General features: G+C 43.0%; 6 protein-coding genes across 10 annotated transcripts; 5 read left to right on the top strand and 1 right to left on the bottom strand.

Moving 5' to 3' along the window:
* Positions 1-2,332: 2,332 nt before the first annotated feature.
* Positions 2,333-3,523, top strand: rasd2a (RASD family member 2a). The gene is made up of 2 exons (XM_028412659.1): positions 2,333-2,890; positions 3,006-3,523. Exons 1-2 carry the CDS (start codon positions 2,395-2,397, stop codon positions 3,521-3,523), a joined length of 1,014 nt encoding a protein of 337 aa, XP_028268460.1. The 5' UTR covers positions 2,333-2,394.
* Positions 3,524-4,400: 877 nt separating this feature from the next.
* Positions 4,401-6,920, bottom strand: rsad1 (radical S-adenosyl methionine domain containing 1). The gene is made up of 9 exons (XM_028412079.1): positions 6,635-6,920; positions 6,406-6,539; positions 6,128-6,332; positions 5,682-6,047; positions 5,443-5,506; positions 5,215-5,362; positions 4,981-5,035; positions 4,778-4,881; positions 4,401-4,589 (listed from the first exon to the last, which is right to left on the bottom strand). Exons 1-9 carry the CDS (start codon positions 6,776-6,778, stop codon positions 4,457-4,459), a joined length of 1,353 nt encoding a protein of 450 aa, XP_028267880.1. The 5' UTR covers positions 6,779-6,920; the 3' UTR covers positions 4,401-4,456.
* A 1,262-nt stretch (positions 6,921-8,182) lies between these two features.
* Positions 8,183-9,385, top strand: LOC114439291 (GTPase IMAP family member 4). The gene is made up of 2 exons (XM_028411125.1): positions 8,183-8,210; positions 8,361-9,385. The coding sequence occupies exons 1-2, from the start codon at positions 8,192-8,194 to the stop codon at positions 9,383-9,385; spliced, it is 1,044 nt and encodes a 347-aa protein (XP_028266926.1). The 5' UTR covers positions 8,183-8,191.
* A 386-nt stretch (positions 9,386-9,771) lies between these two features.
* Positions 9,772-12,797, top strand: btr02 (bloodthirsty-related gene family, member 2). The gene is made up of 7 exons (XM_028411123.1): positions 9,772-9,914; positions 10,441-10,713; positions 10,795-10,872; positions 10,942-11,181; positions 11,265-11,382; positions 11,459-11,485; positions 12,222-12,797. The coding sequence occupies exons 2-7, from the start codon at positions 10,444-10,446 to the stop codon at positions 12,764-12,766; spliced, it is 1,278 nt and encodes a 425-aa protein (XP_028266924.1). The 5' UTR covers positions 9,772-9,914; positions 10,441-10,443; the 3' UTR covers positions 12,767-12,797.
* Positions 12,798-14,011: 1,214 nt separating this feature from the next.
* On the top strand, positions 14,012-14,923 carry cldnk (claudin k). The gene has a single exon (XM_028411124.1). It carries the CDS (start codon positions 14,039-14,041, stop codon positions 14,684-14,686), a length of 648 nt encoding a protein of 215 aa, XP_028266925.1. The 5' UTR covers positions 14,012-14,038; the 3' UTR covers positions 14,687-14,923.
* Positions 14,924-16,022: 1,099 nt separating this feature from the next.
* On the top strand, positions 16,023-25,260 carry LOC114439287 (hepatocyte growth factor-regulated tyrosine kinase substrate-like). Of its 5 annotated transcripts, none has more exons than XM_028411122.1 (20): positions 16,023-16,187; positions 17,178-17,262; positions 17,351-17,426; positions 17,541-17,633; positions 20,075-20,198; positions 20,444-20,496; positions 20,608-20,676; positions 20,803-20,927; positions 21,222-21,306; positions 21,562-21,660; positions 21,749-21,844; positions 21,934-21,972; positions 22,077-22,235; positions 22,318-22,528; positions 22,610-22,782; positions 22,859-22,999; positions 23,177-23,360; positions 23,451-23,587; positions 23,673-23,855; positions 23,966-25,260. In XM_028411122.1, exons 1-20 carry the CDS (start codon positions 16,151-16,153, stop codon positions 24,074-24,076), a joined length of 2,280 nt encoding a protein of 759 aa, XP_028266923.1. In that variant the 5' UTR covers positions 16,023-16,150; the 3' UTR covers positions 24,077-25,260. The 5 variants fall into 5 exon arrangements, with proteins under 5 accessions (XP_028266923.1, XP_028266920.1, XP_028266921.1 ...); XM_028411119.1 differs by having other exon boundaries at positions 21,195-21,306; XM_028411120.1 differs by having other exon boundaries at positions 16,024-16,187; positions 20,081-20,198; positions 21,195-21,306; positions 22,315-22,528.
* Positions 25,261-26,451: the final 1,191 nt, after the last annotated feature.

Below are 26,451 nucleotides of genomic sequence, written 5' to 3'. Positions count from 1 at the left end.
GAGATGCTATCCCGTAGAGCTGCTGCACGGCCACAGACACCTCCTTCTAATAGCTGCTGTATGCATGCAAAGAAATGTAACTGCTACCTAAAGGCTAATATGCCAGGTGTATTGTTAAACCGCCGCTCTCATATTTCAAAAATGATGATTGACTTGAAAGATGTTGCTGGCTTCAGACACAAAGCCCCTTCATTATAATGCTCCTCATAGCTAAGAGGTAGCAAAGAACACAGTGCATACCAGACGGTTGCACTAAGCCTCCTGCTTCTCTGTTCACAGTGCCACCTGCAGGGCCCACAGTCCCTTCTCATATTCCCTCTGCTCTTGGATGAAGACAGCCCCTCTTTTGTTAAACCCTCCGTCCATGGCAGACAAATGCTGAGGTCACTGGAAACCCGCTGATGCCTGGACATCTTGGTTGTAATCTTGAAAGTTACCAGCAGACTTAACGACATGAAGCTGACCAGTCCAGACATTCAGATTTTGAAACAGAGATACACTTCTTTGATTATCATGTCCACTCCATTGGCTTGATTCCATCTTGTTTTCTTTTCTGCCCTCTAGTGGCTTTATTTTGTCATCTCAGTGCAGTGGGGCAGATTGTTATATTACAATGCACACTATGCTGCATCCTCTGAAGGCAGCTGAAAGAACACAGTGGGAGGTTAAATCCCATAGAATGCAGCAGAGTGGCGCAGCGGAAGCGTGCTGGGCCCATAACCCAGAGGTCGATGGATCGAAACCATCCTCTGCTAATTCTAATCTATTTCAATATTGACATAATTATAACTAAATAAAATAACATTACCTTATATTAGCCTTTTTTTGAACTATGTATACTTTATTTATGACCTAAGCATAGCTAACCTGCTTGCAAATAGCCTATAAAATACAGGGGGGAAAGCCCAATAAGGTTGATATTAAAAAATGTAATGTAAATTTCATATTCATTATTACATAATTTTATTGACCAAGATGTCTTTTACAGTTAGAACTCTATTAGTGGGATATGTAACAGCTCAACATAGAAGGATTCTGAGTGGGCAGTGCGTGGCAATCCAACACTTTGTGGGGTCAGTTACTTCCACTGCACAGATACAACAAAGAAGAGGAAAGAAAGAGAGTCCTGTTTGCACATGAATCACAGTTTGATGATTAATAGAAGGGTATATGTAAGGAGAGTGATATAAGAGCAAGGAGTGATGAGGGTCACTCCACCATCAGCTGATGTAAACCAACACTGAACCTGTTTAGGGGCACAATGAAGATCAAAACTCATATGATGGTAGATCACAACATGTGTGAAGTTCATATGTGGTTAGATCATTTGAAAAATGTTTGTCTCTATAATAACAGGGACCTTTTTCTATTGCAAAATTGGTTTTGAACTGCTGTACTTGTTAAAACGAGAGTGCACTTTTTTCTGTAGGACTCCACGTCCAATCAGTTCTTCAGGTATTCAGGAAGAACACATTATGTGAGCGGTGCATTCAGAGTGCCCTTGGATTTGAAGAAGATAGTTCTGCAGCATGTTCTGGCTTTTGAATTAAGGAGAAAAAGTACATATTGTACCGTACACGTCCTTCAGCTTTAAACCTTGAACATCTCATTTATGGCCATTGAGTGTACAGTGGAAAATTGAATAAGAATATTCAAGTGCTGGCTCTGCAGAGGACTCGTCATCAGTGCTCTGTGAATCACAGCAGAGTGAGTTTTGCCTCACAGACTGAGAGCAAGTCGTGATCGCTGAGGACAAAAAAAACAATAAAAGTATGCAGCTGCATGCAGGCTTTATGATTAATAAAATACCAATGCAGTGGTATATCACGCTGTGTTAGGATGCGTTTTTAACCGCCTCTTTTATAGAAACACTACGAGCGAAAAATGAACAAACATACAAATGCCCACTGTCTCCATGACAGCAGGAAAAGGAATGAACGCAATTCATTAACGCTATATAGCACTTGCCTACAGGGATTTGGCCATTCAGCTCACAATACATTCACATATGAGTGATTGAGTAATGAGACAGAAAACACCTGAAGAAGAGGCGCTAAAAATAAACTCATTAGGTTTGGGTAAGTTTTCCTCACAACAAAATGTTCAGTTTCTCTCTAACATTTTGAAACGGTGCAGTGCATAAAAATTTAAACTTCACTGTACATTTCCACATCTAGAAAGGAATATTTGACACAAACAGGGAGAGAGGAGCCTGCGTGCGTCTATAAAAGGAATGTATTCTGAATAAGACTGGTGACGCAGAGACTGCGTTCATGTGGGTGTATAAAAGAGGATCCTCGGCTCTGCTCCGGAGCACAGATGGAGAATCAAATTTAGGGTTGGTAAGATTCCCGCAGCCTCTCTGTGACTAGAGACGCTTTGAAGAGCACAGACATGACCACAGCTGAGAAGTTTTACTCTCCAGTTGATGGCATCCTTCATATGTTCAACTCTCTCACCGGGCATCACCAAACGCGCATTACGCACCCGTCAACCGCCACTGTCACCCAACTCCAGCGCCAGAAAATCTCTAACTTATCGAAGACAGGGATGGGCATCATCAAAAAGCTTAAAGGTTGCTGGAGACAGCAGGGAAAGAGAGTGGCTGAAGGTAAAGCACCGACTGATCGACCCCTAAAGAGGTCTCTGGATGTCCCGATCAAACCCAGGAACTGTCACCGGATAGTGGTGCTGGGTGCGCCCAGAGTGGGGAAAAGCAACATCATAAAGAGGTTCCTGGGGGAAGAATTTGAAGAGGACTATGAACCCACCGTGGAGGACTTCCACAGAAAGCTGTTCCACATCAGAGGGGAGGCATACCAGATCGATGTCCTGGACGCAGCAAGTGAGAGGGACTTCCCGGCAAAACGGAGACTCACCATACTGACAGGTCAGGAGTCTTTATATATTACAAGAGAGAATATTTATTATTTTTGAAAGTTTCATTGATGATATATTGAAATGTGTTTTCTGTTTCATTGAACTGAATGTTCTCTGTCCTGCAGGTGACATTTTCCTGCTCGTCTTCAGTTTGGATGACAGAAACTCTTTGAATGATGTCTGTAAGCTTCTCAATGAGATCAAAGTGGCTAAGGCACAGTTACAAAAATTCAAACATCCGCAGAGTGCGCCAGCTGTAATCTGCGGGAATAAAGCTGACCTGGACGCACAGCGGGTCGTCACCCGGGCAGAGGTGAGAGGCGTCCTCGGTGAGGATGTGCCATTCTTTGAAACTTCTGCTAAGAACGGCACCGGGCTGAACGATGTGTTCGGAGCTCTTGCTGCTCAGGGCGGGCTGCCCCACGAGACGAGCCCGTCGCAGCATGAGATCATATCCATTATCACCTACCAGTCCCTGTGCGTCGGCCGGGTGGGAAGGAGAGGGAGCCACACCAGGGGAGTCGGTGAGACGTGCGCCGCCGTGGTCCCTCTGGCGCGCCGACCCAGCTTCACCAACGACCTGCGGCAGGTGCTTGGATCAAGCACCACACACAAAAAACCCGGGAAGTGTCAGATTCAATGAATTTTGAGACTTCTCCGTAAACAAATTGCAGTAGTATGCTGCAATGTGGTAAATGTAAGGAGTTATACTCCTATAGCACCTGGCTGGACCGGTGCGTTTTTATTAGGTTATGTATTAACTGTATGATATTATGCTCTAATAAAATGTGAACATTTTTTAATAATCTGTGTTCTTTGTCGTCATCTGTTCAGTTTGAACGTCAAATGATACATAAGTGTGTGGGAGGGAGCTGGGCTTCCTGAAAGGGATGACTCAAACACCCTAATCGTCTCATCATGTCCGCTATCAGAGCGAGAGACTGTTCACAATCAGAGCGCCCACGACGCTGCTGCGAATGGCATCAAGGACATGGTGACAATGCCTGCTGAGCAGCACAGTTTGTCCACACACTCGAGGAGAGGAAAGGACAAGAGGCGAGAGGAGAGGAGAGATGAATGAGATCAGCACCATGGAGAGGGCACTCAGGAAATATCTAGAGTTTATAAGCAATGACTCATTTATGTTCACTTCTATTATTATATGAACCCCTAAATAAACACCCGGTCATTATCCTTTCATTATTGCATGCTTAATAGATTAAACATCTATTAATAGATTAAACATCTATTAATAGATTAAACATCTATTAATAGATTAAACATCTATTAAGACTAATTCTATATTTGATCACTTATGTGACCATATGACTGATGACTAATATAATAAATCATGTTTTCAGTGCTTTATTTTAAAGATATTATTTGTTTGGAATTATTTCTACAAAATTATATCTTATAAATAACACATAATAATTATTTTTAAGTAATACTTAGATTTAATAATGAACAGTCTTTGATGCCACTGAGTTATAACTTACACTTCACACATCAGTCTCATATATAATATATCCATCTGCTTTGATCCCTTTTATGTCAGCAACACACAATTGCTCTGTTAGTGAGGGTTAGAGGTCTTCGTTATTCGCCCATCAGAAAGCCTCGGAAGAATCTGTCTTTCCAGCTCCACCAGCAGAGCTGGAAGTATGCTGTCCAGTAAGGCCAGTCCCTCCCAGGAGCACCGCAGACCCCTGACACAGACACCAAGGTTACTTTAAAAATGGAAGAATATAGGCCATGTTTTTGTCACATACTGCAGTTAACTAAATATTTTGGATTTTTAAATATATGTGACTTTTATATGTCACTATCTGTGTAAATTCAAGCACAGCTTTTCTCTGTGTAATTTCAATTTAGCCCTACAGGAAAAGAATGTCACCTGTCATCAAGAATCAGTTTTCCACTTTGTAGCAAATCTTGCACTTCCACAGAGGCACCAAAGGCTTCATGTAGCCCCACATGAGGGCTGAACAGCTCCCAGTGCTGTTAAATAGCAAAAAAAAAAAACCATGATCACGTCTCACATCTCCAAGGATAAGAAAATGAATACAATATGTAGAAAAGCTTCTCTGTGTGCTTCACCTTGTGATAAATGCCCCTGGTCATTCTCATTCCCATCACCAGCACCTCCTCCAATCTGCCAATTAAACATCTTTCAGAACAGAACTTCACATTGGCAGCACAGAGAGTGATAACAGCATTTCGCAAGGACAGCGAACTACGCACGGTTTGTCATTCACTGTTACACTCGATATGTGCAGACGACTGCAGCTGTGATTTCTAATTATATTCACTATGTAATGTGCAGAAGCTCACAGCTCAAGATAGCCAAGCTGAATCCGCCTCCGCGTCCCATGTCCCCTCTTCTGGACTTCATAGATCCACACGTCAGGCTCCAGAGTCTGCGTACGGGCCTCTCGGAGGACACCATCCTCCCCCAGTGGAACAAACCGGCCGTGTGCTCCTGTTACAAAACAGGAAAAATATGACTTCTCCACAAATACAGTCAACATGACTTACTGATTCTAATCTGGATAATATTACCTGGGCCAACACCGATGTACTGCCTGCCTTTCCAGTAGCTCATATTGTGATGACTCACTGAATTCTGCAAACACAAAGATCACTGTGCTGAGGGGAGGAGTTGTTTCTCTATGCCATCCACGCTTGGTGTGTGTACATTAAATGACCTACAAAGCTGATTTGCACATTTTATTGTACGTCCTGGGTTTTCACCACTCATTCATACTGTGGCTAATAATCAGCATCATTCAAGGACTTACATGTTTTGCAAAATTGGACACCTCATACTGCAGGAAGCCATGCTGCTGCAGGGTCTCCCTGGCATGCTGGTACATCTGTGCCATCACATCCTCAGCGGGCACCGTCACTCGTCCACTCTGCACCTGCTTAAAAAGCTGGGTGCCTCTCTCCAGGGTCAGCTGGTACAGAGACACGTGGTCATCACACACCCTCAGCAGCTCACTTAACTCGCGTTCCCAGGATTCAACTGTCTGTCTGGGCCGTCCGAATATGATGTCCACTGACACTCGGCCAGGGCACAGCCTCCTAGCTTCTTCAATGGTTTGCAAAGCATCATGGGAACTGTGGTCTCGGCCAAGATTTTTCAAATCCTCATCCTGTAGAGACTGTGAGAAATGTGATAAGAAACCTGAAGCTGCAATCTATTTTCTGTCATCAGTTATTAATAAACATAGATTATAGTCACCTGGACCCCAATGGAGAACCGGCTCACTCCAGCACGGCAGTAATCCTTCAGCTTGGACATCCCAGCAGGAGTTGGGTTGACCTCCAGTGTGACTTCAGCGTCATCTGGAAGATTCACATGCTTGGAGATGATTTTGAGGACGGCAGCGATGGTTGAGGGGGGGGCCAGGCTCGGAGTCCCACCACCAAAAAATACTGAGGTGATACTGCAAAGCAAATGAACGGATGGTGAGGGTGAATAGTGGCACGTCATGATAAACAGAGATAGAAGGCCTGTACCGGGACACTTGGCTGAGCTGGAGCAGGGTCTCTGTCTCCCTCTGAAGGCACGTAGTCATGATGTGGTCATTGCTCTCTTTGGGGATGTACTTGTTAAAGTTGCAGTAGGAGCACCTCTTGAGACAGTAAGGCCACTGAGGAACAAGGATGAAGTTCACATGAAGGTATTTGAATGCTGCGTCTACACATGGCGCAGTTAACTTTACCAAAAAGACCAAAGTCGGCTTACGTGTACGTAAAGAGACGCCTCCTTTGCGATATGTGGAGGGCCAGCAGCCCCCTCAGGCACATCTACAGGTACCCCTTCACCGGAGAAGCAGCGCCGGCTGGCAGAGAGGGCGCGACCGGCCGCACACACTGTGCGTCTGATCATTATGCTGACAGCGACGCCATCGTGAAGTGAATCAGCTTTTCTGGCACCATAGGTGCGTACGATTCTGATTCTTCTTTTTCTTCTTCTTCTTCTTCTTCTTCTTCTTCTGCATCTTTTTGTTGTTGTTGTTCTTCTTCTGCTACTAATTTCCAAATGCATACCGCCACCTACAGTACCGGGAGGTCGTAGCAACAGAAGTTGGCTGAAATTCACCAAGAAATGACTACACAGCTAAGAAGCTTAACGAATTTAAAAAAATGATTATATATATTATAATAAATTATAAGGGCCTTTTACATTAAAGTATCTATACAGAAACGGAATGTATACATAATGCTTCATTGTTTGTGCACTTCACAGTTTGACCACACAGGGGCGCTGTTTTACTAGCAATGATTAGATGTATGGCTGTTATAGTGGCAGTCACAGAATACACATTTGTCAAATTAATAATTCATTCATTAATAATTTTCTTTTGAGTAATTTGATGGATCAAACTTTGTACTGTATAAACAGATTTAATAACAATAACAGTAAAATGACAATTAAAAAAAGTTTGCAATATAATCAACTAAAACAATCACTAATAGTCATAGTGACAAAGTCAAATGTTCATTCAAAATAATATATGAGGCTATTGTTTGTCATTTGTTTTGGTCCATTGTTAACGTATATGTAGCTTAGCATTAAGTGGTGGCCATGTATAGGCTACAGATGTACATAACTGTTCAACATGTATACAGCAGAGCACATGCCTACACAGTCATTTGAAATAAGCTGAAACATTTGCTTTTGCAGTGACAAAAAAAATGAATCTATAATTAGACTGTAAATTTGCACGTGCCCCACTCTCACAGGATCAAAGTCATCTAATGAGCTATAGATTTTTCTGAACACTGCCTGGTGTGGGAGACTTTGTAAAGCCCTGATAAAATCAGAGTGTTTTAATGACATAAAGAATTCAGTGATGAAGATTATAATTTCAGATCTGAACATTGAGGTAAGAGCCAACAAAGATCTGTGAATGATCAGCTGTTGATTCTCATCAGCACAGATTAACACAGTTTGTGGCAGCTTCTACAGTGTGAGTCTGTGTATAAACCAATCCACAGCAAAGACAATATACATCTGTCTTCCTTCATCCCACATTAAATCCAAAATGTCCCAGTACATTTATTACTATTTAATTAGAGATGTCAATAAATGTGAATGTGCACACTGCCCGCTTTACACCCCGAGGGCATTTTCCACTTAATATTATATCTGTTCCCCAATCGTCCAATCATCAGGGAGGAAGAGAGTGAAGAGGAGATGGGCAGGCATGTGTGTGTGATCTCTGAGCGTAGACACGGGTGCAGACAGAAGCTTCAGGATTTTGCATTATAAAAGAAGTGATTTGTGTTAATCTGCCAAATGGATAAAAGGAAGAAAGGTAAGATTTATTATGCACTTTACTGGGCTGCATGTTTTGCATGCTTTTCTTCACCCTGTGCAAAAATAACAAGCACAAAAATCTATGTTTTATTGCTGCACAATAATGATACATAGCTGGTAAGTTGATTTTGTTGCATTTTTTTCATAGGCTCTGCTGTAGAATTGAGGCTCATGGTGGTCGGTAGCAGTGGACCCTCTCAGTTCCTTCTAACCAATGCCATATTTGGGAGGGAGGAGTTTTCTAAGGATGTCACCAGCATTTCTGGCAGTGTAAAGAACAGTGGAGAGCTGGCTGGTAGGCGAGTGGTGGTCATTAATGGACCAAATATTTATGACAAAGATATATCTCGGGCCAAGAGGAAGATGGAGCTGAGACGGTCTAAGTGCTTATGCATGCCAGGCCCTCATGCCCTTCTTGTTGCTTTTGACATGGAGAAAATTTCCCCAAATGACATGAAAACGTCCAGACTGATGAAGAAGCGCTTTGGAAGACACTGTCTGAGACACTGCATGGTCCTCCTGGCCTATGAAGGAAGTCTGGAAGGAGCTGTACTGGAAGACAGAGTGAAGAAGACTGACTGGCACCTGAGGGAACTGATCGAGAAGTACGACGGACGCTTTCATGTCTTCAGTAAGAACTGGAGGGATCGAAGCCAGGAGAGAGAGCTGCTGCAGAAGATCGAGCGGATGGTGGCCTCTTTAGGAGGGGCCTACTTCTCCAGCAGAACTTTCCAGAAGGCAGAGGACTGTGTAAAGAAGGAGGAAAAGAGGCTCAGGAAGAAGAGAGCAGCAGAGATAGAGAAGACGTGGACTGAGATGGAGAAGCAGTACATAGCAGAGGAGCTGTATTGTCAGAAGGACACCTACACTGCCAATGTCGGTACAGAAATCAGAGCCAAGGCAGAGATGGACAACGGATGGCTCAGAACCTCTCTGGCCAGAGGACTGGGGACAGGTGTTGTTGTGGGGGCAGTGATGGGGGCACTGGTTGGGTGTATAGAAGGGCCCGGAGGGATGGTCCTCTACGGTATCATAGGTGGGGCGGTGGGTGGATCAGCAGGTGGAACAGCACAGGTGGCTATAGAACATATGGAGAACAGAGTGGCTCCACCTGCCAGACTCAACTTCAACTCCATATTCATCAATCGCTTCTTTGCAGCTCCACGAACGTGACAGGAAGACACACAGCACGCTGTGTACATTGTGTATTTACTCATATGTAAAACATGCATTTAACTGGGTAGTGCTGTTCCAAATGCAAGCTGTGCATTCACAGGAAGTAAGGATAGCAACATTTAACTGGCTTATCTACCAGGCTAATGCTAAATGCTACATTTTGCAGTAGGCTGACTGAATCCCAGGCTGCTAAAGTATAACAATAAGCATGCTAATGATTTATGAATGACATTAGAGCGAAAAATAAACATTGAGTTGTGATTTCACCTGAGTGTGTATATGTGTGTGTGTTTTATATGTGTGCTCTATTTCAACATTTCCTGGTGGTTAAAGTGCAGCTCAGATAACACTGAGGGTGGAGTCTCAGCTGAGGATTCTTTCGTGTAGAAGCACTGCCTCTTTCTTAGATCACATACCTCAGTGCACCTGCTAACCGCTGTGTATTACCACAACCTGTGAACAGACTGAAAGCACAACTTCACAACTTCAACTTCACAAATCTGTGAACATCAGCTGAGCTATAGAGGTAAGACCTCACATTCATTTTAAAAGCACTTTCTGATTTTCTGTCAGTCCTCTGAACCTTTTATGACCATGTTACATAACCCGAGGCTGTTCCTGTGTGAGTACACTGAGTCAAAGCTGAGGAATTACACAGTGTGACTTAGGCCGTTTTTGCTTCGTGTTGACGCGTTTCTTCGCCGTGATGTAACATATAATTTGGTTGCTACCTGTTTGACTGCATATTTTTACCTGCTCCTGTTCTCTGGAGAACTGTGTGACAATGAGAGAGCCAGCTGAAAGAAAATAATTAGAGCTAGGGATTAATAATATCCTTTACTCTCCTCTATTTGTGTCACCATGTGATTCTTTAATGCTATATTAATGATTCTGTTTCAGGGTATCAGTATTAAGTGCTTGTTATCATTTTTCTGGTGATTTCTATAGCTACTGCTTCACTTTAGGTTTTGGTGTGTTACATTGTGTAACATGTGTAACAAGTGCAAACTAGCCTACAAAGAACATAAAAAACAACAACATCCATCTTCCAGAGTATGACCGCTACCCTCAGCCTCCTCCCAGAGAAGCACTTTTTGTGCTACCTCTGCAGAGACATCTTCACCAGCCCGGTGACCATACCATGTGGACACAGCTTCTGTTTGTCCTGCCTCTGCAACTACTGGACACGACACCAGATCAAGTACTGCCCCGACTGCAGGAGGGTGTTCACTGACCGGCCGGACCTCAGCGTCAACCGCATTCTGGCTGATGTCTCTGAGAAGTACAGGAAGACCCGGCCACAGAAACCACCTGATGAGGAAATGGTACATCTTTGATCTTATCTCACAAATGTAGTATTTGTGTGTATGTGTGTGTGTGTGTACTCATGTCAGTGTTACACACAGGTTGTAGACATTGAGGAAATGATTCAGGAAAGGCAGCAGAAGATAGAAAGGCTGAAATACTCTCTTGAGCATCAAAAGGTGAGCTTCATCAAACATAAATAAAATCTTGTAAAGACGTGCATCATTTAATGACGGGTGTCCAATCAGAGCTCCTACCTGAGAGAGGTGCGAGAGAGTCAGAAGGTCTTCTCTGCCCTTGTACAAGCCATGGAGAAGAGTCACAAAGCGGTTGTGGTTGCTATTGAGGAGAAACAGAAACAGGAGGCAAAGAGGGTGGATGCACTGGTGCACGAGATCGAAGACGAGATCCAGAATCTGAGGAGGCAGATGGCCGAGCCTGATCCGCAGGTTTCTGATCAGAGTGAAGATCTAAAGGACGTCACCACGGTAAGCACCTGTACATGAAGACATTGGTGAAGCAGTGTTGCTATACATATATCTGAGAATTGTTTCAATGTCACCCTCTTAAGATGAAGGACTGGTCTAAGGTTACCATAGAAACGGACCCTTGCGTTGGGGTCACTAGAAGAGCATTGTCAGACATAATGGAAAAAATAAAGATGGAGGTCAACAGACTCTCTAAAGCTGGTAAGCAATTTGAACATGTTTTTAATTTAATCTGGAGAATATATAATAAATCTAATTTCTCTTTCCTTTTCCTTAGAACTGAAGAGAACAGAAAAATACATAGGTAAGCCTTGTGTGTTATTATCAAACAAGTGAGACCAGAATGAAATAAATCTTGGCTGTACAGGAATTACATCATGAGAATGACATATAACCCCAATTCACTATGATGAGCTGCATGTGTCACATGTAGCCACTTGTTAGCGACCGCCTTGTTCAAGACACTACTGTATTTTGTGTCATAGAATAAACCATAACATTTTTAGTGCCTTATTTCAGGATTCTAACCAGAAACACATTCGAAATAACACTTGACTTCAGAATTGTAAGTAAGTGCTAAACTGAGCTAAGACTTTTGCTGCCTCTGGCCTCTGCCTCAGGCCCTAAATATGTGGCTATCCTCCCACATTGGCTCCACTTCTGCTCCACCTCTTTAAACAAATTTGGACTTGGGTGCCACTATGATAGTTTCTATCAAAGCCTCCCACACTCTACAGAAAGGTCCATCCACCTTTATTTACATTCTGTGAATGCAAAATCTTTAGGTCAAAGGTCAACATCTCTTTCTATTATGTCTGACCCAAGGCTATGATCAGTATCATAGGATTTGTCCAAATGTCTGCTTGAGCTTAAAAATTAAATGGTAGAATTAGATTAATTAGAGTAATTCATAGACTTTTTGCACAGAAAAGTCACAATTGGTCATAAATAAGTGGCACATTTTTACCTAAAATAATAATTTTGTGTAGTCCTTTCTAAAAAATATTCAGTCATGACTTCTCCCCCCTCCTCTTCCTCAGTGGATGTCAATCTAAGTGCTAAAACGGCCCACCCCTTCCTCTGGGTCTCAGATGACAGGAAGCAGGTGAGGCACACGGACAAGCTTCAAGAGGTACCGGACAACCCCAAGCGCTTTGACCGCGTGGCAAACGTGCTGGCTAAAGAAGGCTTCAGCAGTGGCAGATGCTACTGGGAAGTGGAGGTTGGTGAAAAAATCGAATGGACCTTAGGTGTTGCAGGACAGTCCATAAACCGGAAGGGGAAGTTCACTGTCTGCCCCGCCAACGGTTTCTGGACTTTGAGCCTCAAGGTGGGAGGCCAGTACCTTGTTAACACTTCTCCCGTCACCCTGGTGGCTCTAGAGCAACGACCCAAGAAGGTGAGCGTGTTTGTGGATTACACAGAAGGCCGTGTTTCCTTCTTCTGTGCGGACTCTGGAGTTCACGTTCACACCTTCACCGACACCTTCACGGACAGGCTTCATCCTTTCTTCAGTCCCGGTCGTCTGCATGGTGGCAAAAATGCTGCTCCTCTCATCATCTCCTCTAGTTTTTGCAGCATCTAAACTTTCAATCAAACTATTGTAATTGTGACTATTTTATTCATCTATTTCAACATCCTACAATGAAACACATTTTCTCAGAACAGTGACCAAGAGGGTGCATAAGGACTGACTCCTTACTCTCAGAAACTTCAATGAAACCCATAAACAGAGTGAAAAAGCAGCAGAAAAGAGAAAGCTCTCATAAAGGAACAAGAGGAGAAAAAGAGGATTGCTGAGTTGGATGGATGTGTGGGGCTGCAGGGCCGGGACAGAGGTTGACAGGGAACTGGGAGGGAGGGCGCAGCCAAACAGCGGGGCATTGTGCCCGTACACCAGGCACTGGGAGACACACTCAAACACATTCACGTATTCACACACTGTCACACAGCCGTGCATGCTTCTGCCCACTGCCCGCACAGACTCGCGCTGGCATCTCGGAAGGGCAGCCCCATATCCAGTCCAGTCCTGAGTGTGATGAAGCTGGTCGCCCCTCTCTGCTGCAGACTCTGAGAAGGAGCCTCCCCTGCTATCTGGCCATCCCAAGGACTCAACTGGACGCTTGGGGCTGACGGCAAACACTGACCTGTAGATCATCTCCAGGGGGGATCTAGCATTCTTCATTAGAGGTGAATATTCTTATTAATACACGGTACATCAGCGTGTTAGTGAAATTTTTTCAGGAAGGATGTTAGGATTTATTATCTCTGAATGACTTCATAAACAATACCTTCCAGGGTCCTCCTGGATTGACCTTAATCAGAGGTGGATGAGTAAAACACAGAGTCTTAGAGCTGTGATAATTATGACACAGGTCCTCATGGCCCACTCCACAAGCTTTTGTGAAAGCTGCTTGTGTTCAGCATCTCCTCATGTTTTTCTGAGATAATCCACTCACCCGGCAAGGCGTAGCTCGACACCCACAGCTGTGTCAAAGACGGCCATTCTCTGTGCTTCTTACTGGAATCCACTGAACATGGGCCTCCTAGCCTGTTTCCAAATATTTATGATAAATTATGCTCCAGTAGTCTTTTCATATGTTCCTAATGTAGTGCTTGACATTGTGTTATGTATTTAGCCTGTGGTATGAAAACCTAATGTGGATCTATTTCTGTCATTTTCTGTGTTTCAGTATACCTGTCCTGGTCTAACCTAAGCTGACCTCATCAAGGTCGTCACCCACAAGTGGAGCGTCATCCAGGGGATCACAACGTACCTACTACCACAGACTTTCTTCCTAGGACTACAGATTGATATAAAAGACAATTCCATCTGATTCAAACAACACCTTTTGCCATGGCAACAACGGGCATGCAGCTGCTGGGCCTAATCCTGTCCCTTGTGGGTTGGGTGGGTGGTTTAATAGTCTGTGCCATCCCCCTATGGCGGGTCACTGCCTTCATCGGTAACAACATAGTGACAGCTCAGATCATTTGGGAAGGCCTTTGGATGAATTGCATAGTGCAGAGCACAGGTCAGATCCAGTGTAAGGTTTACGATAGCTTGCTGGCTCTGCCCAGCGACATGCAGGCCGCCCGTGGCCTCACCGTCTTCTCCATCCTGCTCTGCGGCCTGGCTCTGGCTCTGGGGGTCCTAGGAGTCAAATGCACCAAATGCATCGGCATAAACAGCCTTAAGGCTCGCATCGCTCGCATTTCTGGTGCTCTCTTTGCCATTGCAGGGTTCCTTTACCTCGTGCCTGTCTGCTGGACTGCCCACTCTATCATCAGGGATTTCTACGATCCGCATGTGGCCGCTCCACACAAACGTGAGCTCGGGCCTGGCCTTTATATCGGCTGGGGGGCTTCGGCCCTGCTCCTCATTGGGGGATCTCTGCTCTATGCGGGGTCAAGCCCCCCTGGTATCCCTGGCTCTCCCACATTCAGCAGTGGAGAAAGCAGTCCTCGAAGGGCACCTGCCACACAAGTCAAAGGTTACGTCTAATTTCTAAAATGTCCCTAAAGCCCCACAGATCCTCCCCAAATGATGACAAACCTGTTTTTCTCCTCTTGAATTTGCTCCTTGTATTATTTTTTTTTGTATTTAATGTTATTCCATTTGTTTTTCTTTAAACAGCCACAGGAGGCGGTTTAAGAAAAACTGAACTCATTTTATGATCTGATATCTTTAATAACCCATTCTCTGTCTGTCAGTAAAATTAAATAAAAGTTGTATCCTTGACTGAGGTAAATGTGTGTTTTTTTTTTTAAATAGCGTGTGTTTACTGAGTTGTGGTCTATAAGAAGAATCATTGTTTGACTCATTTATGTAAACACTACTGCTGAATGACGAACAATAGAACAATGGGGATGTGTGTACATTTGCTTGTGGTGCCATATTGTTGAGAAGCGTGTGTGAGTGTGTGTTGTCTTACCTTTCATCTCATCTTTTCTGCTTCAGCTGCAAAATAAATAAATAAATAAACACAAAATACATAAATAATAAAATACATAGCTTTCTAAAATGTAAATTCAACCAGGCTCTATCTTACAATCACAATAAAAATGTAATAAGGAAAACCTGATCAACATACTAAACCCCGTATTGTGTGTGTCAATGGTTATTGTTTCTAGACTATTGTCTCTAATCTATTCTTGAGAAACATGATTTCTCTTACTGTATTGTATCATACATTTGATGGTGCATTCGCTCCGTCCGTTGTTTTCCTCTCTGTCTGTGACAGCAAAGGACAGAGCAACACAATGCCACTTTATATAGCATTACAGCAACACAATAACAATGGCCAGCAGTGTTCCAAGTGCCAGGTAGTGACTCATACATGACCTAAGTAGGCCTATACCAGTGATAGGGTCATGCTGTGTGAATACTGTAAGGCTCTGCTGCTCTACTGTACAAATGGAATGGGATCAACGCAGAGTGAGACGAGTGCGTTGTTTACGTGCAGTGACACTAAACATTTATTCAGTGCTATTGTTCACAATGAGATCCATCCACAGGAGTAACCACATGAGTGCTGCCATATTAATCATATTGTAATATTGTACATTTCATGACAAAAATGAGCAAGGCTGTAGAAAGGGGTCAGATTATTCTTTTGTATGCAGCTGTGTCAGATTAGGTTTTTATTATTTATTTATTTATTTATTTCATTCTATAATAAAATATCATGTTAAGGTCATTTTACGTTGTCAAAATCCTAAATACACTCTCCATATACTCCAATGTCAAGATTGTTTGTGCACTTGTTGTTTCCTTTATTCGCCACTAGAGGGAGACATTTCCCCAGAGTCGTTATTTCTGTGACGGAAACAGGAAGTAGGAAGAGCCTTACAGCTGTGCTCCGTGGCTAACAGACAAGCTAACAGGCTAAGCTCAGCGGTGAAAAATATCAGGGACCGTTCATCAAATAAGACGTCTCGACATCCTCTTTACGACTCCGAATCAAACATGGGGAAAGGTGGAGGCACATTTGAGAGGCTTCTCGGTAAGTGTATAGTATATTGGCAAAGTTGATAGCTTATTAGTGAACTATGAGTCAAAGTGCGATGTTTTCCAGCGTATTGTTTTGACAGACACTGGGGCTGTGGCTCTCAGGCCAGCTAGCTTCTTTTTAGCCTGCTAACAATTTCGCTGCTATTGTTCTAAGGCCCTAATGAGCTCACTAAAATTTACAGTCCGACCAAAAATATGTTAAACTTTTCAATCTTCGCTGCCTGTTTTTGTGGCGTTTGGTCAAAGGTGTGTCATCGGGTCTTATCACAGGGCTTTCAGTAATGCTAAATCATGTTGTTGATTCATAGGAAGTCAGTTTCAGACACGTAAATGTAAACGTTAGCCAGCTGTTCATATCTCTTATGGGGATTAGTTTGTAACTATTGACGTGTTAAAGGAAACCAGACGGGCTGGACATTGTTATTTGTGAGCGACGTGTCTGTTCTAAATTTACAACAGGTTAATTCAGTAGCTGCCAAGCAGATATAGTTAGCTCCAAACGTAGTGAACTCCGTATAGATCAAGGTTACCGGTACACTAAATCAGACACATTCATATCAGATAGCCTCATATGGCTAATAACTAGACAACACTAGCATCATTCCATGAAAAGGCAACAGTGAGATTAGAAAATACAATAATAATAGCTGTGATCATCTTTGGGGAAACGGTTGTCATAATGACTACTAATAAAAAAAATGTATACTTTGGTAAAACAGTAACATGGTCTTTAAATTTTGTGTACTACATTGTCAGTATGATAAGAGGATACATTGTTCTGATGGTAAACATCACTGTGTGACTAAAGTTAAAGCAAAAGAACCAATAGCTACAATAAGTGGAAGATCTCTATGGATGTCTATTGTAATTTTTAGTCTAATGCCAGCAATCAGTTTGTCACTACACGCTTGATTGTTTATTTCTGTACGTTAAGAAAAGTAAAGATTGGCGATTTGAGGGACAGGTTTGTTTTACATTACAGATAAAGCCACCAGTCAGCTGCTCCTGGAGACTGACTGGGAATCCATTCTGCAGATCTGTGATCTCATTCGACAAGGAGACACACAGTAAGTGATTCTATTCAACACCTCTGTACAAACATAGAAACAACATTAGGTATATCATTTTTATGATGATTTGTACTTGTCCTTGCAGGGCTAAATATGCTATTGGGGCCATCAAGAAGAAGCTGAATGACAAAAATCCACATGTGGCTCTTTATGCACTTGAGGTAGGACATATTGTTTGTAATTTAACAGATATGTGCAGGTCTGTTTTTATGTGTTTTGTGGTATTTTATGTGATGTAAATGGAACATAGAAACACAATGTGTCTCATTCTTTAGGTCCTGGAGTCAGTGGTGAAGAACTGTGGCCAGACCGTGCACGATGAAGTGGCAAGCAAACAAACCATGGAGGAACTGAAGGAGCTACTGAAGGTGACTTATTGATATTCAGTGTTGGGAAGAATACTTTTAAAAATTATTCAGTTACTGAATACAGATTACATGCCCTAAAAGGTAATTTGTAATGTATTCTGTTACATTACTCAATCTGAGTAATGTATTCTGAATACTTGGAATAAATTGCATTTTAAGTGATTGAATGCAGCGATCAGCCCCTGCTGACTACAAAGGACGCTATAAAACATTCAATAAAACCTGTCCGGACTGTTCCAGCTGACTGCATTTACATCAATGTCATTCTATTTAAAGAAACAGAAAAAAACGTAATGATGACAGAATAATATTTTTATTTAAACAAAGCAAAGTCATTTTACACACAGAAACAGTGTTTGAATACGTACATTAAACAGACTCATGTATAGAACTAGCGGACTGCAAGCAACACGTTTCTACTTAAATCCGTACGGAGTTAGCTAACGGCTAAATGGTAAATGGTCTGTACTTATATAGCGCTTCACATTCACACACGCAACTTAGCGTTAAGTGTCTTGCACAAGGACACGTTGGCCAGGACAGGGGATCGAACCACCGACCTTCCAGTTGGTGGACAACCACCCGGCTAACTAGTTCACTCCTTCAAGTGACGCTAACAGTGTACCGAAATCATAAGGGGCATTAAGAACGCAGCGCTTTATCCTCAGACTCTGATCCATCAGTCCGGCTGCACTGTCCTCTCTGTCACCCGCAGCACACAGCTTTCTGTCCAGTTTGCTGACATGAACCAAAAACTTTAGCTTTGATCAAAGATGTTGTATTGACGGTGAGAGCTCTCACTCCTGACTATTCACCATCATACACGCGTATATGACCACACAATGAGACAAGCGATAAGGAGTCAGACATCTGCTATGACCAAGATCTTTGTTGTAAGTGTAACTGTAACGGAATACAGTTACTCATATTTTGTATTCTAAATATTTAATGTCGGTACATGTAATTCGTTACTCCCCAACACTGTTGATATTACAAAACTCTAAACACGGCTGGCTGCATTATAGCATCAGATACTGATATTTGATTGGCTCCTCACATATCACATGACAAAGGCTCAGCATCCCATGCTGGGCTTGACTTCCTGGTGATGTCATTGTCATTGTGTAGGCTTGGGCAAAATCGTATCGTGTGCAATTAATCGTCAGAAAAACTGTCACCGATTAATATTTGCCACTTATCGATTACGGCGATTAGTGCTTCGTCATGATGACGCATTTTTGTGTGCGACGCAGGCGCGCACATGTGAGCCCACAGTAACAATAATGGAGGAAGGCCACCTACTTGAGGTGGATCTAGCCAGATTGGCTCAAATGTGGCTCAGGTGTGAACGCAAATGTGGCTAGCGACGTGCTACTTCCGGTTAGCAATATGCTACTTCCAGTTAGCGATGTGCTACTTCCGGTTCACGGGGCGTGACACGGGACAAAAAACGCATGACGCATGCACACACGCGGTCCTACTGCGGCCTGAATGGACTCTGTATATTACGAGGTGCCACCTAGTGGTTTGGAGGTCCGCAAACAAGCCGGATTAAGCCGGATTGAGTGCAGACACACTTGTGTGATAGCCAGATTTGAAAATAGGTCTGAACGTATCCAGCTTAAAGACTATCCAGATACAATCCTACTCTAGCTGGAATGACTTTCTCCAGTGTGAATTGGGCCATAGTAATGGAATGTTTGCTCATATCAAAGGAATGAACTCCGACTGGAGAAGCTGCCTCCCGACCTTTATTTATTGACTCCACAGCAAGATAGGAAAACATTACAGCGAAGTCTCCTTCAGCAGATATTGGAAAGAATTCCACTCAGCCGAGAATCCGCGATACGTTTAGTCAGTTTGCTCCTTACGACCAAACTAAGCGCTGGAAGAATGCAGGTTGATTTGCACAGACATACATTTAAATGTGGAATTGTCCGGTTTGTTTGTAAATGTTCTTTCTGTTGCTGTATGAGTAAAAACATTACTAGTGTGGGACATATTCACAGGTTAATTTGCGCAGACACATTCTTTTAACTTGAAATAATCACTGATGTGACTTTTCTGAACTTATTTGTCCTGTTTAATGTTAATGTTGATATGCACCCCTCTGTGACCTTAAGATAAGAACATTTTAAGGACGAAGTTACTTTAAATGTTTGCTTCATTATTATTTTGAAGCAGTTTGTGCATCTGTTATCAATACATATTTCAAACATGGATGGTTGGTGCCTAATCACTACTTACCAGCTTAACCTGTTAGAATGAAGTAGTTAACTTGACTGATGATTTGTCAGTATCATTTTAGAACAATGTGGCGATTTAGAGTCAAAAACATACTTACTTACTTTTAGACATGTGTATTTAAATCTAACACCAAATGCCATTGCAGAGGGAACACCTTGAACATTTTGTATGCTCTCCTGTGCTAATATTACTAGAAACAGACGGAACCAAATGTCAGAAACAAGATCCTCTATCTAATCCAGGCGTGGGCTCACGCTTTCCGTAATGAACCCAAATACAAGGTGGTTCAAGACACCTATCAAATTATGAAAGTCGAAGGTAAGCTGTCTTTACTTTTATTATTATTCTCATCTAGGAATTTAATCACCTCATACATTATATGCTTGCAAATATACAGTGATTTCATTAGTGAAATAAAATAAATAATCCTATAATGGTGGGGTTTTCCCTGTAAATTAAGCCTTATTTTATGACAACATAAATTGGTGTAAAAGCTTGTAGTGAAAATGTGTTAAGCATGTGATTGCATTGTTGTCCTCATAGTCGATTTATCTTTCCAACAGGTCATGTTTTCCCTGAGTTCAAGGAGAGTGATGCAATGTTTGCAGCTGAGAGAGTAAGATGTCTTTTTTCAATGGTTCTTTGTTAAATTAGACTTTTCAATTTTGAACAATAACTGCCCCAAAATATAAGATCTGAGTCATGACAGTAATGTGTCATCATCTAGGCTCCGGACTGGGTTGATGCTGAGGAGTGCCACCGGTGCAGAGTCCAGTTTGGAGTTATGACAAGAAAGGTAGGCTGGGCTTCCTGGTATTTAGGCCACTTGGGGATTTTATTGCTCTCCTTTATTCACTATTGCTGCAGGGCTTGTGTTGGGGAGTTCAGATATTGACCTGGATTTGTGTTCCATCTTTTGCAGCACCACTGTCGAGCCTGCGGCCAGATTTTCTGTGGCAAGTGCTCGTCTAAGTATTCCACCATTCCAAAGTTTGGCATTGAGAAGGAAGTGCGTGTGTGTGAGCCCTGCTTTGAGCTGCTTAACAAGTGAGTTCACAGAAATTATAACATAAATGCCACAACTAGTTTGAAATGCATTCACTGTAAGAAGTTTGTTGACCATGGGTGCTGCAGATATGTTTATGAAAGGATTTCTAATATATAATTAATAATATAATATGTTGATGTTTATTGTAAACATGTCCCTGTATGTTTTCTTGTGCTGTTCTGTTTGAAGAGTTTTTGTTGTTTGTTTCCAGCAGCATGTTCTAATTTACAAGACTGTTTGTCCTCCCTGATCCCTTTCCTCATCAGCCACCCCTCCCTCTCTCCACCCCTTAGGAAAGCTGAAGGAAAGGCACCCACCACTGGGTCTGCTGAACTGCCACCTGAGTACCTGACCAGCCCACTGTCCCAGCAGTCACAGGTAAATGTACAATCAGACAAGAACAAGGTGAGCTTTAATAGGAAAAGATACACTTGCTTTGCTTTTGTTGGGGGAGAAGTAGTGATCTATGGGTTAGATACTTCCGAATGGCTGTGAAAACTGAGGATGCAAGACTTTTTATTGGATTATTATGAATGAAACTGAGAGAGAGTAATTTCTAACCGGATCTTCATTCCTTTAAACATCCAATCTTTCTGCTCCTTGGATCTCATGATTGTCCTTCTCTCCCACTAGATGCCCCCAAAGAGAGACGAGGCAGCTCTGCAGGAGGAGGAGGAGCTGCAGCTGGCTATCGCCCTCTCTCAAAGTGAGGCTGAGGAGAAGGAGCGGATGGTGGGTTGCCTGACTGACATTTTTTATTGTATTTATACAAACATTTATTGGATAAACAAGTAACACCTGGCTGTTTGTTGACTTACAGAGACAAAAGAACTCATACTCAATGTATCCCAAAGCTGATCCCACCCCAGTGACTTCATCAGCCCCACCAGTCAGCACCCTGTACACCCCCCCAGTGGTAAGACTACTTTAAATACAATATGTTGAATATCTTACAAACATAATGTTTTCGTTTTACTGACAAATTTGTGACGCATACTTTTGCAGAACTCCTCTGCTCCATCAGCTGAAGATGTAGACCCTGAGGTATTGTGGCATATTCATGCTTCACTTCATAAAATACTTACTAATTAAACTTCTACAGCACACTGTACTCTTGATACTAATGTGATTATGTCTCATATTTTCAGCTGGCTCGTTACCTGAACAGAACATACTGGGAGAAGAAACAGGAAGAGGCCCGTAAGAGTCCCACCCCCTCTGCCCCTGCCCCAGTGCCATTGGCTGAGCCACTTCCCTCCATCACTCCGCCTGTAGAAAGTCATGTCCAGCCTGTCAGCATAGTGGAGGTATGTTGAAACTTTGTAGTATTGTCAACCTGGAGTGAGCAAACCATGAATGACTCTGTGCTCTCTGCTTCCCTGACAGCAGCAGTACCAGAACGGTGAATCAGAGGAGAACCATGAGCAGTTCCTGAAGGCTCTGCAGAATGCCGTCACCACCTTCCTTAACCGCATGAAGAGCAACCACATGCGTGGACGCAGCATTACCAACGACAGCGCTGTGCTCTCACTCTTCCAGTCGATAAACAACATGCACCCCCAGCTGCTGGACATCCTTAATCAGCTGGACGAGAAGCGATGTGAGTGTTGGATTCGTGCAAGTTTGTGTGCGTCTCTGTGTCTGCTCTCTAAACTGTGACATTCTGTCTGTTTGTTGATAGTGTATTACGAGGGGCTGCAGGACAAGTTGGCGCAGGTGCGTGATGCTCGGGCAGCCCTCAACGCGCTCCGTGATGAGCACAGGGAAAAGCTGCGCCGTGCTGCGGAGGAGGCAGAGAGACAGAGGCAGATCCAGCTGGCACAGAAACTGGAGATCATGAGGCAAAAGAAGCAGGTGATGAAAAGAATCTCTTCAATGAGATAACACTAACAATTACCATGCTAACGTGTGTGTGTATTTAAACTGTTAGGAGTACCTGGAGATGCAAAGACAGTTGGCCATTCAGCGCCTCCAGGAGCAGGAGAAAGAGAGGCAGATGCGCTTAGAGCAGCAGAAACACACAATCCAAATGAGAGCCCAGATGCCTGCCTTCTCTCTGCCCTATGCCCAGGTACACACTGCACACACATCAGGCTAAGCCAACCCCAAATATGGGCTCTGCTAAGTAAAGCTAGTTTACCATTGCAGCAGAATACTTTGTGTGAGGCATGTTTGCATCATTTAAATAAAATACAATTTTCGATCTCATATTCCAACAATTGTTTTTTACAAATGTACTGTTGTACAGATGCAGTCTTTACCCCCCAACGTTGCGGGAGGGGTTGTGTACCAGCCTGGTGCTCCACCCAGCTACCCAGGCACCTTCAGCCCTGCTGGTTCTGTGGAGGGCTCACCTATGCACAACATCTATATGAATCAGCCGGGGCAGGCTGCTCCACCACAGTATCAGGCCATGCCTAGTGCTGCCACAGGTGAGAAAAAGGGGTTAATAATTAGGTACCAATAAGACAGTGAAATTCTTATAGGTCTTCTGATTGTGTCTGTACTCTCTCTCTCGTCAGATCCCAATATGGTTAACGCATACATGTACCAGGCTGCAGGCACCAATGGACAACCTGTTCCTCCACCTGGCCAGGGTCCACCCACTACTAGTCCTCCTTACTCCAACTATCAGCCCACACCTACACAGGGTTACCAGGTCAGACCCACTCCTACCTTCTGATCACTAGACACAAGATATTTAAAGTAAGGACATGACACTAACTACTGTTTGTTCTGTGCAGAACGTCGCCTCTCAGCCGCAGAGTTTGCCTCCGATGTCGCAGGCAGCCCCCACCAACGGTATGGGTTACATGGGCTACCAGCCATACAATATGCAGAACATGATTTCAGCATTGCCAGGACAGGACCCCAATATGCCTCCACAACAGCCGTACATGCCGGGACAGCAACCCATGTACCAGCAGGTATATTTGTTCATCCAGTGCCAGCAGTTAGAACCCTGTCCAACACGCCACGTTAGACTCATACATGAATGATTCTTTTCTAACATCTGCTTCATGTTCTTTCTGCCCAGGTTGCACCTCCTGGTGGCCCCCAGCCACAGCAACAGCAGCAGGCGCCACAGCAGCAGGTACCTCAGCCTGTACCGGGCAGCGCAGAGGCACAGCTCATCTCCTTCGACTGAAAGCCCACATTCTGCAGGGTTTGACACACTACACCATCTCTCTCTGAACTCTGAGGATACCCTCTGGAAATCTCACACACACACACATACTTCTCTCCTTCCACCTTGCTGTGATGTTGTGGCAATGTGAAATATTGTGATGATGTTGCAGAACTTTTGCCCTCCTTGCCTCTCCCCCCAAACTAAAGTATGGGAATCAGGGGTAGAGCTGCACTAGAGGGCACCCCGAACCCGACCCTTCGCCCTCTTCCTCTTTCTTTCCAGCTGATATGTATGTAGAATTTACTTATTGAATGAATAACTGAAGCGCAGAAATAGTGGTATTAAACAAATAAGAAAATATGATAATGTAGGAGATTAAAAAAAAAAGGAAAACACAACCATTATTTGTCTCATATTTTTCTAAAGTAAAGTTTGCATGTTAAATTTCAATTATTTTCTGGAATGAGGTGAACTATTCTAACCTGACTAAGATACATCTGTATGTTATGTTTAAGAGATCGTGGGTGTGTTGAGAGCGCTATACTGAGGGAAAGCAAGCACAGTTAATGGCCTGGACTAAATATCTCTCACTCAGTACTTCATCAGGGTCACAGCTTAACATTCCAGCTACAGTTTTTAGATCATCTCTTCCCTCACGGACGGATGCACACAAACTATGCTCATCTAGAATTAACTTTTTGGTTTGTGCTCAGACTTTTTTAGAGAATGTAGCTGGGTTGTTTAATCCTAAGTACTAAATCCTAAGTATAAACTTAACTGACTGGTAGATCCAACAATTTTACAACTTGCTATTGTATCACATACATCCATAAAAGCAGCCCAGCATCTCTGATAGCATCCTTTTATTAACCTGACCTGTGTTGCCAAACACCATGACAAGACTGAGAGCTAAAGACCCTAACTGCAAATTGCAAAGGTGCCCCCCCTCCCCCCAACTGCCACATATACTGCATAGTAAATACAGGTGGGCAATCTTTCTTAAGTGTACTTGTCTCTCCCAGAAACCTGAAAGTGCTTGCAGAGTGAACATGATGTGCTGCATGTATGTTTCACACACCCAATCAGTGATATCTGTAACCCTTCATTTCCCATCTGTAAACTGAATTATTCCATCATACTGATCTGTCTGACTTTAAAATAATTTTAAAATTATATTTAATAAATATCTGGTTCTTATTGTCCATTGCTTTCAGCTTCTGTTTATTCCAGGGATTTAAAACATGATAAGACCAGTAGTAATATTACACTGGTGACTGATCAGCGATCAGCCCCTGCTGACTACAAAGGACGCTATAAAACATTCAATAAAACCTGTCCGGACTGTTCCAGCTGACTGCATTTACATCAATGTCATTCTATTTAAAGAAACAGAAAAAAAAAACGTAATGATGACAGAATAATATTTTTTTTAAACAAAGCAAAGTCATTTTACACACAGAAACAGTGTTTGAATACGTACATCAAACAGACTCATGTATAAAACTAGCGGACTGCAAGCAACACGTTTCTAAAGTAGTTAAAGAGTTAGCTAACGGCTAAATGGTAAATGGTCTGTACTTATATAGCACTTTTCTACCTCACACGCGCAACCTAGGGTTAAGTGTCTTGCCCAAGGACACGTTGGCCAGGACAGGGGATCGAACCACCGACCTTCCAGTTGGTGGACAACCACCCGGCTAACTAGTTCACTCCTTCAAGTGACGCTAACTGTGTACCGGAACCATAAGGGGCATTAAGAACGCAGCGCTTCACCCTCAGACAGCACGCAGCTTTCTGTCCAGTTTGCCGACATGAATCAAAAACTTTAACTTTGATCAAAGATGTTGTATTGACTGTAAGAGCTCTCACTCCTGACTATTCACCATCATACACGCGTATATGACCACACAATGAGACAAGCGATAAGGAGTCAGACATCTGCTGTGAACAAGATCTTTGTTGTAAGACAATGATTTTTTACGTGACTTGTTTCATCCAGCAGATTTAAAAAAAACATGTGAAAGTACCGTTGTGTAATCCACTGATTACAACGATGTAACAGTATTCTGATTACCATCTCTTTAAAGTGTAACTGTAACGGAATATAGTTACTCATATTTTGTATTCTAAATATGTAACGTCGGTACATGTTATTCGTTACTCCCCAACACTTTGATATTACAAAACTCTAAACACGGCTGGCTGCATTATAGCATCAGATACTGATATTTGATTGGCTCCTCACATATCACATGACAAAGGCTCAGCATCCCATGCTGGGCTTGACTTCCTGGTGGTTGTCTTTTGTAGGTTTGTGCAAAATCGTATCGTGTGCAATTAATCGTAAGAAAAACTGTCACCATTTTTGTGTGCGACGTATTCTCACCATCACC

Source organism: Parambassis ranga, chromosome 8, assembly GCF_900634625.1.
Source record: "Parambassis ranga chromosome 8, fParRan2.1, whole genome shotgun sequence".
NCBI lineage: Eukaryota > Metazoa > Chordata > Actinopteri > Ambassidae > Parambassis > Parambassis ranga.
This window is presented reverse-complemented; position numbering and strand designations above follow the sequence as displayed.

What these genes read in the sequence shown, in the direction of transcription:
- rsad1 (XM_028412079.1), bottom strand. Translation starts at nt 6,778, where the DNA reads ATGATCAGACGCACAGTGTGTGCGGCCGGTCGCGCCCTCTCTGCCAGC. An exon ending in CAGCTCAGCCAAGTGTCCCG is followed by an intron (nt 6,333 to 6,405) that starts GTACAGGCCTTC and finishes TTTGCTTTGCAG; the next exon opens with TATCACCTCAGTATTTTTTG. An exon ending in CAGCTTGGCTATCTTGAGCT is followed by an intron (nt 5,036 to 5,214) that starts GTGAGCTTCTGC and finishes TTTAATTGGCAG; the next exon opens with ATTGGAGGAGGTGCTGGTGA.
- rasd2a (XM_028412659.1), top strand. Translation starts at nt 2,395, where the DNA reads ATGACCACAGCTGAGAAGTTTTACTCTCCAGTTGATGGCATCCTTCAT. An exon ending in GAGACTCACCATACTGACAG is followed by an intron (nt 2,891 to 3,005) that starts GTCAGGAGTCTT and finishes TCTGTCCTGCAG; the next exon opens with GTGACATTTTCCTGCTCGTC.
- LOC114439287 (XM_028411118.1), top strand. Translation starts at nt 16,151, where the DNA reads ATGGGGAAAGGTGGAGGCACATTTGAGAGGCTTCTCG. An exon ending in ATTCGACAAGGAGACACACA is followed by an intron (nt 17,263 to 17,350) that starts GTAAGTGATTCT and finishes TTGTCCTTGCAG; the next exon opens with GGCTAAATATGCTATTGGGG. An exon ending in TCAAATTATGAAAGTCGAAG is followed by an intron (nt 20,199 to 20,443) that starts GTAAGCTGTCTT and finishes TCTTTCCAACAG; the next exon opens with GTCATGTTTTCCCTGAGTTC.
- cldnk (XM_028411124.1), top strand. Translation starts at nt 14,039, where the DNA reads ATGGCAACAACGGGCATGCAGCTGCTGGGCCTAATCCTGTCCCTTGTG.
- btr02 (XM_028411123.1), top strand. Translation starts at nt 10,444, where the DNA reads ATGACCGCTACCCTCAGCCTCCTCCCAGAGAAGCACTTTTTGTGCTAC. An exon ending in AACCACCTGATGAGGAAATG is followed by an intron (nt 10,714 to 10,794) that starts GTACATCTTTGA and finishes TGTTACACACAG; the next exon opens with GTTGTAGACATTGAGGAAAT. An exon ending in GAGAACAGAAAAATACATAG is followed by an intron (nt 11,486 to 12,221) that starts GTAAGCCTTGTG and finishes CCTCTTCCTCAG; the next exon opens with TGGATGTCAATCTAAGTGCT.